Source organism: Merops nubicus, unplaced genomic scaffold, assembly GCF_000691845.1.
Source record: "Merops nubicus isolate BGI_N331 unplaced genomic scaffold, ASM69184v1 scaffold21359, whole genome shotgun sequence".
Taxonomy (NCBI): Eukaryota; Metazoa; Chordata; class Aves; order Coraciiformes; family Meropidae; genus Merops; species Merops nubicus.
This window is the reverse complement of record NW_008630490.1, coordinates 37985-48390: the sequence shown is the minus strand read 5'-3', so window position 1 is coordinate 48390 and position 10406 is coordinate 37985. Positions and strand designations below refer to the sequence as shown.

The 10406-nt window shown below is 40.4% G+C and overlaps 1 protein-coding gene across 1 annotated transcript in view; it reads left to right on the top strand.

The window, feature by feature from the left end:
• Positions 1–2575: 2575 nt before the first annotated feature.
• The window catches only part of SLC17A8 (solute carrier family 17 (vesicular glutamate transporter), member 8), a 28742-nt gene continuing 20911 nt past the window's right edge, over positions 2576–10406 (top strand). The window contains exons 1-2 of the mRNA XM_008947341.1: positions 2576–2676; positions 10092–10344. Of these exons, the coding sequence (XP_008945589.1) occupies positions 2576–2676; positions 10092–10344 (354 nt within the window). The remainder of the gene's footprint in view (positions 2677–10091; positions 10345–10406) is intronic.

Genomic DNA, 10406 nt, shown 5'->3' with positions numbered 1-10406 from the left:
CAGTGGTAGCTACAAGCTGTATGAGCCAGGCATAGTTTTAATTTTGCAAAACATTTCCTTTTTCTCTGCTGAAGCATTCCCATATGTATGAAGGACAGACTTAAGACTTCCCAGCTAAATGCAATTAGAGAATGTGTGAGTAAGCAGACAAAGCATTAAATTTTGAGCATAGCTCCTTTCTTGTGTCTGCTCTTTTCTCTCTAACTGAAGCAGGTCCAGAACTTCAGAAAGGCAAACTAAAAACATCTGTTCCACAGCTGCTGGCAGAGCTGAGTTTTGAACACCACTTTCCAACCTGAGCCCCAGTGTTCCAAGATGAATTCCTTGCACTGGAATTTGCACCATTTCCAGATTGGAGCTCTTGCTCAGCTGTGGAGATGGCCACACTTAGGCTTGAGCAATGTGGGGAAGAGTAAGGGCAGCTGTTCTCAGGGCAGCAAGACATGCTGCAGGGAGGGTTTACCAGGCAGTCCTTCAGTTGGGAGTGAAAGCAGTTGTGATACAACCCAACTAGAGAGGAAAAACACCCAGAGAAGCCCTGCTACAGGTATACAGGTGGGTAGTGCTGGGAGTTGGCTGGCTCCACAGCTCTAGCTGAGCTTACTGTTCACCATGGGAATACTGTCTGCTAGGACAAATGCAGGAGTTAGCTGTGCTGAGCCTGGAGTTTTCCAGCGCTATTCTACAGCACATGAATTATTCAAAGGGCAGAAAGAAACAGTAACCAGTTCTGTAACAAAAGAGACTCCAGCCAAGCAAAACTTCCTGAGCTCCCACATACTGCTTTCTCCCCTTTCTCTCCTCACGTTTATACTAGGAATAAAGGATTTCAGTGCAGTCTGCTTACCTGCCTCCTCAAAGCATGAGGAAGTGACTTTTCCAATATTCTCTTCCTCATAGTAGTGCTGGGATAGCCTATACATTTTGTATTTGTATTATGGAGGCATCTAAAGCCCAGAGACTGGTGGCCCATGCAAGGAATCAGGAGAGAAATGGAGAGGTGGAAAGTCCTTGCCCAGCCCTTGGTCCGGATTTGCAATCCACTCAGTCCTACTCAGTCAGTTCAAACACCCAAATGAGAAGTCCATAAATGAAAACAACTCAGATCCGGGTTGTTTCTCTGGAGGAATTTTTTTTTTTTTTTTCTGTTTTTTTTCCTTCTCTCCGTCTCTGTAGAGTCTGGCTAGACCACACTCTGAACAGAAGATAAGGGGAAAAGAATGGTCCCTGTGCCTGGAAGGATAATGACAAGCATAGGGCAGGAGGGGGGGACCAGAGCCACAGCAGCTTGCTCAGGGGCACTAGGCAACCAGTGGCAGAGCAGGAGCCAGGGTTTGTAGGTGGGTAGCTGCCTGTCCACCTGACTTTCATGCAGCAACTGGCAGCCAGGGGCTTCCAGGGGAAACCAATTCTTCTCCTGCTGGTGGCCTGACAAGGCACTGACAGGCTCTTAATTTAACTTGCCTTGGGAGAGTAAGTGGAATGTGGCAAATGCAAAGCTCTCCATTTTTCTAGGAACCCGGAAGGTTTCTGCTTATTTTTTCTATTTGTCATTCATAACCCAAACCAAATAACTGAGACACTGCCAAAAGCAGAATTTTTTTGTTTGACTCCAACCAACGTGCAAGCTTGACGAGCATGCTGACAGGCTGCATTTTCCCAAGTGTTTTCATAAAAAGTGCTATGCTAGGAAAAGCGTGTTGTCGTCATGAAGTCATGTTCAATTGGACAGGTTCACCTCTTTCAGCCACTCTGTGTTTCAAAAATGCAATGCATTTAATTTGTAGCCAGTCTTTCATTGCTTATATAAACAGCATTACACTGATGCATCTCTGTGTCTGTCTGCCCAGGGGCCCAGGAACAAAGGTAACAAACGATCAGACTGGGAAAGGTGGCTCTGGGTTCAAACCGGCAGGTGCATTAAGGTAGAGGGGCTCATCTGGACAAAAGGTGCATAGTGAAGGGGAATAGTAGCTTGCCATAATTTTTCTCCCTGCAAAAAGGACTTGTAAATGTTTAATAAACTTCTTGCCTTTGACATCTCTGAGGTCTCATTAATGAACTGGAGTGGCTTGAGGACAGGCATTGTGTCCGTTACTATAGCACCACCTTGCACCGCATCTCAGTGTGAAAGAAGCAGGCAAGGGAGGGAGGGAGGATGAGCCCCAGCGAGCCAGCCTGAGGTTCCCCTGTGGAGCAGGCAGCAGCATCGTGCCCAGGGAGCCGGGCCCCTGGCAGCACCTCCAGCTCACCAGCTGTCCCCATACAGGTGTCTGACCCTGCACGAATGCACGGCAGAGCTGCTGGGAGTGTGCCAACTGGTCCCTGAGAGCTTCCAAGGGGGTTTTGCTCCAGAGATCTTCCCGACTGACTTTCTGGCTTTGGAAGTTCTGTTTTGATTTTGACTTCTTTCTTTCTATTTTTCTTTCTTCCATGATCCTTTCTTGAGCAACTGGTTGTTATTGCGGAGGTCACTGAGGGGACCGGCAGCAGATCCTGAGTCTGGCATCGGGAAATATGACAGCAGAAGTGAATGCTTCTTAACATCAGGGATTTACTGAAGGTGAAAGACAAAATGCCTTTCAAAGGGTTCAGTTCACTGAAGGAAAGATTTTTTAATCCAGGGAAGGAAGAGGTGAAGAACATCGTTAGTGACTCGCTGGGGAATCTGAGAAGGTAAAATCCAACAGAAAATTCCCAGACAGGTCCATTGGTTTAATTGATTAAAGAGAAATGGAGTACAGAAAAATGTATAAACATATACCAGAATTTAGAGTCGCAAAATTAGTATCTGAGTTCAAATAGTGAGAGACACCTTGCTGCAAGACAGATCTAAGAGGATCACTGTTACAACGGCATATGACTATGGATGATAGAATATTTATATTAAACAAAAAAAAAAGATGAAAATAAGTTATTCTTCAAGTGTGCTAATATTAAAAAGAGCATGAAAAAGTGTTTTAATTAAAAAACTTTTAAATAATTAAATGTTGATAGTTCTGTGGTTTAGCTTGCGTGAGAAAAACTGATGATTTAATGGGAGTTAACACTCCCAAATGACACCAGTCTTGAAATTAGACTTAATGTTCCTAAATTACAGGGTTTTTCTCTAAAACCTTGTTCCAAATCAGTAAAAGAAAATAATGTATTAAGTAGAGATATGTATGTATGTGCTTACTGAAACTAACAAATTAGAAGGAAAAAAAGGAGAAGCAGCTGTTTGCTAGCAAAAAGAGAAAAATTATTAGAGATTTTTGTCTTAATATGACAGTTTATGAAACAACAAACTGAAAGACTTTTTTTTTTTTTTTAATAAATGAAAATATAATGTAAAAAATGACCAGTTTCATAAAAGGAAAGATTTTTCATTTAAATGGAAGATTATTTCTACTAGTAATGGCCACTGACAATATTTATTTGTGTAATCAAAATAGATGAGAGCCAGAGGTTTCAATGGCATTTCTGGCATGCTTGATGTTAAGTGTTTTAAATCTTTGTATGGATCAGGCCAGCATTTTAAATGAATGTATTCTTAGGGATTGAATTGTATTTGCTTGCATATCCGTCCCTTTACCTTGTTTTGGGGATGCTATTTTGAGTCAAGATATAGTTCCTGGTACATCTTAACATGCTTTTGATCACAAGAAAATGTATAATAATTTACATGTATTGTACTACAGTATGTATATACAAGAAAATAAGCATGTACACTTTTAAAGAAGTTACTAATATGCACTAATATGTTGTCAGTTACGCTAGTTCATGTGATTGGAGTATCTGTGTTCCACACAGTTTCAACTTAACTTTTCTTCATTTACAGTGTTACAGATTAATTCTGACATTTAGCTTTTTTATATTTATGATATTCTACAACAACTCCAGAGATTCTATTTTTCTTTTAAAACATCAAGTAATTTATTCAATCATAAATTCTCTTTGCTGTGGGCTCTGCTGGCCAATTTGTCCAAATGCATCTAGGGTTTGTATTTAGTAAGTATGTGATGTGGCAGTACTATGCTATGTGGAAAGGCATGCAAACTTTATTTAAATTGTCCGGATTCCTCTCCTCCTGTATTCATGTATCAAAGATGTCATGCTGGTTCCTATACACTCGATAGTACTGGCATCCAGCTTCAGCAACATTGCCACTGAATCAAACCAAACAAAATCTGAGTTTTGATGCAAGAAAGTTTGCTGAACTTAATTATTTTCTGTTTTAAATATACATAAACCAGTGCTGTTCTTATCCAGTGTAGTAAATAATCCAAACAATAAAAGATCTTTTACTATGTCTGCAATCAGATCTAAGTAGGAATTGCTGCAAGTTGAGCAGTCTTTAGGAAATATGAAGTCATATTTGAAAGTTCCTCTAAGGAATGAAACGTGTCTTTTGGACTTCATCCTCTATAGCTTAGCCTACAAATTAGAGCATGCACTTTTATTTTTACGTGACGTTACACGTGTATATGTATCAGCTGCAACTTTGCTCTTCATCCAATCCAATTTGCTTTAATATGGTGTAAATCAGCAAAGATTTTGATTTCTCTTCTAACATTTTATAGGTGGTTAATTATACTAATGCTCATTCCTGATGAGGTCTCCAAGGGTAGTTTCACTGCTGTGTATTGATGTGGGATCAAAACTAGCAAACTGGGTAGAAAAAATACTTTTCATCTTTGGGTGTAGCAACCTCAAATTATTTTGTGGGTTCTTCAAAACAAGAATCTACCCACTGGAGGTTATTTTAGGGTAGCTGGATCCCAGAAGGCAGGGCAGACTGAACTGGTGAGACCTGAGAGGCATCCTTTCTTTAGGCTGTTGCTAGTGGTTTCATTTGTGAGAAAATGTTTTAGAAAATGTTTTAGATGTTCTGTATAAAATATTTTTTTAATGCAAAATGGATTGTTCTTGATCAGTTACATACAGTGGGGCAGGAAAAAAAAATTAAACTAGAGGATTCAAGGCTTGGGTGAGTGGATATGAGACCTGGGGCTCTGCAAGTCTTCAAAGTTTCTCAGAAAAGAAAGCTTTTTCTACAGAGCTTCTTGGCAGGCATAAACACTTCGGGCCTTCTGTGAACTTAGTACAGTTAAAGAAAAATTAATGAACTAAATTAAAGTCTCAGGTTCTGCCTACTCTGAGGAATTCAGGAGTCTTGGACCATCTAATGGCAACTGTGGTCTTATCGTTGAAAAGAGAAGTCACTAAGTGGGTGTAGAACTCCATAATGTCGCTGGTAAGGTGAAAAGTCATATAGGCCGTGTCACAGAGCTGCTGCATGTAGTCTGGGCCTTAATAGGTGTAGCTTTGGCTGCTACAGATGTCCCTTCAAGAATCAGACAGCCTAAACTGCTAAAAACTGCACCTTAAAGCTGGGTGATATAGACTTGCACTGGTCAGGGCTCCTCCACCTGCATGGGATCAGAGGCTTTGTCCTCTCATTTTTTTTTTTTTTCCTTTGCACACAAATACAGAGTGTTCAGTGCACCACAGATCGTGCAACATTATGGACACAGGGTTGGGGGTGTCCAGACTTGGGTGATGTGTGAGTCGTGTGAAGCCCCTTGTACAATGGAGTTAGTGCAAGGGCACGATTCACATGTGCAGATGCAACACCCAAGGGCCACCCCTTCAGTGCATTGAGGCTGTACTGAGGAGAAAGTGTGCAGCTGGGAGTGCAGCACCTGTGAGAGGCGTTCCCATGGTGCATACATTTGAGACATACCATGATTTTCATGCAAACACCATGCAGAAAACAGCTGGAGAGGTGCCATGCATTGAGCAACTTAAGACGGTTTGCCTGCTTGTACTGGGATTTTGTACCAATGCATTAGTTGCAGGATTTGGTGTGGAAAATTATCACCTGGGCAAATCCCTAGAGAGTAAATGAGATTTTAGAAGATAGATTGTATCTGGTTTTGGGTAAATTATATTTTTCAATAGTCAGTGTGTAGGTTTCTGAAGTTATGCCAGGATCACCAGTAATTGTTGCATGTGATGAATGATACTGGTTTGTGTTGTGAGGTTTGAACACTGTGTTTGATTGTGCTGCAGCTGCCTGTGAAAAGCTGTAATATTTGGTAAAAGTCATTCTAGAATGTGTACTAACATGTGGCAAGTGTTAACATTTTCCTGCTATTGTAGAATCTCTGTGTTTTTAATGAAATGAAATTAAATAGTATGATTTTAGTCCACCCACTTTATCGTTTGAAGAAATAACTCTTATGCTAAAATCCTATAAATACAGATAGTGGAATGTATGTGTGTTCTAGGGATTTTATTTATCACTCTTAGGACTTTTTGAAATTTCTTTCATTCTTCCAAAATTCTGTATGTGCCAGAGGAATTTTCCAATAAAGAAATTTTGCAGTTACTATGACCTTTGGGCATAGAAATTAGACACAGGTATCTTCTTACTTGCCAAGTGTTATATGTTTGCTGAAAAAGGGAACAGACTGATGTAAGGACTGAACATTCCCATGCAGCAAAATGTTCTCCTGCATCAGTCAGATTAATTAGAGGAGAGCACTGGCTCTGAAACACTTTTCTTCTTAATCATTGATGTACAACAAATGAAAATATCCAGTGGCACTTCCAAAACACAGAGATCGATTGGAAGATATGGTTCTCACCTTTCATGGAGTTGTCATACTTTTATTATATACCTGATCAATAAAACAAAGCCAAAAAGGTAAGTCGAACACTGGCTCTGTGAATGTCTGCACTGCTATTGCTTCATCCTGGCTCCATTTTTTGGACTGCTATTGCAAAATAGTTTTCTCCAAGACAACTCTGCTATAGAGGGATTAACATTAAGCTTTGGGGTATGAAATATATTGTGTGGATTTGGGGACATGAATAAGTCCACAACTTGCTTTTATTAACAGTTAGTTGACTACAATAGCAAAACAATTCCTTTGTTTGCAGAGGCAATTTTGGTCAACAGTGTTAGTCCTGGCTCACCACTTTTGACAGTGAATTTGGAGCAGAAGGATGTTTTCTTGCCTATCTGAATTGACAGCCAGATCAAAATGTCCAGATCAGAACAGATGTTTTGGCCTTGCATGATGCATCTAATCCTTGCCAGCTGCCCAAAATAATGCACCAATTCAAGCCTGATGTCTCTCTTATAAATTGAAAGCCTTGTAATGATATAAAAATTTGAGAAATTGTGCTTTGAATTAATTCAGTATTTGAGATCATGTTAGATGAAGGCAATTAAACAACTTCTTTTGATTTGTTAATAATGCTCTTGACATGAAAACAGTTCTAAAAAATAATTATTCAATTGCCTTTTTGCTTCCTGAGGTCTGTATTTTTAACATTTTATCCAGTTTACACATACTTTTATTAGCTCACAGAGCATGAAATATATGATGTCTTCTTTTTAAAGTGCCTGACTGCATTACTCTCTGGACTTTTGTTTCACTAACTAATGCTGTTTCCCTGCCAGTGAATCGTAAGATCTCCATCACCTTCAGTAACACCACAGTAATACCATATGTCCTGTGTTAACTTGCTTTAATGCAAACTCTTCTCTCCAGCCTGACAATGAGCTAATGACCTAACTTTACCATTAGCACTGCTTCGAGCAAGGGATTAAATCAAATAATCCTGGGAGTTTCCTTCTGGCCCAAAAAACTCTGATTGTAGTGTTGTGTGGAAATGTGAGCTGATAGACTGTAACACGCTTTTTAAAATTTTTGCTAAGACTAAAAGATTTTATGATATAATGTAAAAAGGAATAATATAATAAATGATGTACCAGTTAGCCTGTCACTCTAAAGCCAGGGAATTATGAGATTTTAAAGTGAAAATTCATATTGGAAAGATATATTTAAGTCTGCAGGAAGCACCCCAGGAAACAATACTTACCTACCTGTATTTGTAAAACCTTTAGTTAAGAGTATTATCCATTACATTATGGGTAGTACATTAGATTTACAGTAACTGGATAAAGCTGTGATTAAACCAACATTGTTCTCTCAAAAGACCAAACCATCTACCGTGTAGATCAGCCGGGTGTAGTCCATCCATGTATGCTCCATCAACATTTCTTCATAGTCAATTTTCATATGGAAAACTCAAGGGCATTAGATTTCAAATACATTCAGTCAGATTTGTGAAAGAAGGAAATAAGTTACTCCTTATCAGAAAAGAGTGAATGAAATCATTGCATCATTTTATATGGCAAGATGGGCTTCCTCTAGATTAAGTAACTGCTCATATTTTCATAGTAGTGAAAGTAACTCCATGGCAGACACAAAAGGAGCTGGAACCTGAGCTCACTGCTTCAGAACAATGTCAAAACTTAAAGACTTTGTAGCGTAGTTGCTGATTCAGGCCTCCCTTTAGTAAAATCTTAAACTCGTGGGTAGTGTTTAATGGGCAAGTTGTGTATTCACAGATAACCATGTACTTAAGTGTTTCAGCATGTTATAAAACCCATACTCTGCATTTTAAACAAATGCATGGGAAGTTAATGTTAGGAAAGGAAGTATTTAGCTCTGGTTCAGAAGTGCACATTCAGTTCTTTCTCACCTCACTTTTTCTAACAGAGACATTCCTTGATCCTGCAGCATGGGTTGCTAATAGCTCAAATAAGATTGGGAGACTAAATTGATTTTTAATTGCACTATTATTTAAATGCAGTTCCAGATTACATGGAAGTGCCATTTTGTTTAACATGAATCTCTCAGGTGGGGTGCTTGTAGGAAAAGGAAAGGCTGGATACACAAAGCCAGAGGAGCTGCACTCCCATGTCAGTTTGTAGTTGACGGGCACCCTCTCACAGGCTGAAATGTCTGTGTACCATTTGCTCCTGTCCTGAGTAAATGGAAGAGCCTGCATCCCTGACACCTTCTATCCCAATTCCCCCCAACCACACTGCAGTTGCTACACCAAATTTCATCTCAGGCAAAGCCCTTTCAACATCTGCTGTTGAGGAATGGTGAATTAACAGCCCAGAAAGTCACTGTCCTCCTTCAGATCTCATTTAAAATTAAGTATTTTACACAAAAGACACCACATTCAGCAATAGAATCTGCAGGGGGTGACTTTGCAATAACCTAAGTCCTCAAGGTGAGAGGATGTTTCAGAGAAGACATGTGGCTTCAAACCTGTCCTGGGTCCGTGTAAAAAGGGGTTCAGGGCAGGACCCACACGGAACAGAACTATGTACTCGCCTCTCCCCCCCCCCCTCGAGAAAGAGAGAGACACTTTAAAAAAAAAAATGAAGTATATTGTTCAACAAGGAACAGAAAACGAAAAAAGGGAGGTAAGGAAAATATTATATACAAAGATTAGGGGAATAATACAAAAGAGAAAATATACAAAAGAGAAAATATACAAAACCCTCAGAAATGGTTCCAGGGTCCCACGGAGTTGAAAGGAGAACTTTCCTCTCCGAGCTCCAAGGCAGAAGTGAAAATAAGAAACCACTCCCTGCCTCTTATCAGAGTGTGTGTGGGAAGGGGAGGGAATACAATGGTTTCACCCCCACCCGGGGTCCTCCCAGTTGCTGGAAGGTCACGACCCCATTCCAAGCCTCAAACCACAACAAAACCCCTTCAGGCAGAGAAAGTCTGGACCTGGTTCTTTTACAACTTAAACAGGGGCTCTAATGCCAGAGCCTTTTCGCCTCCAGTATAGCCCTGATTTTTTGTCTCACAGGTGTGAAGAAATTCACAAGGAGTTTTGGGCTGATCAAAACCATGCTTTGTGCTGTATTTGCCCTTTTCTTGAAACCTACTCTGTTTAATGGCTCTAATTAAAAATTACAATTCATTTCTTCATAGATATGTTTTCCTAACAGCCAGCAGAGTTCATCACAACAGAGCTCAACTTAGCTCTCATAATTATGCTCATGAATAGCCTGTGAACGTTCTTCCAGCTAGCTTTCTGGCTAGGATTTACAAACTTCAGAGGCTGTTTATGAAAAAGTGTAGTCCATGCTGACCTTTCAAAGCCCACCTGGCACTAACTCATCATAACAGTAAGAGACAAACGCCTCGCACAAGATGTTTTAGCAGCTGACTGGAGCGTGTAACTGCCCAGCTACACTTTCATTTTCTCTTTCTTCATCCATTTAGGAAAATCGATGGTACCAATGTGGAGGAGGACCACATAGAGCTGACAGAAGAGGGGCGGCCTGTGCAGGCAAGCACCCACAAGCTGGCACCATGCGACTGCTACTGCTGCGGGCTGCCCAAGCGCTACATCATTGCCATCATGAGCGGTCTGGGCTTTTGCATCTCCTTCGGCATTAGGTGCAACTTGGGTGTTGCCATTGTGGAAATGGTGAACAATAGCACAGTTTATGTTAATGGAAAACCAGAGCTGCAGGTGAGGAAACATCTTCATTTTTACTGTTCTGAGCCAGATCCCACTGCAAAAATCATCAAAGT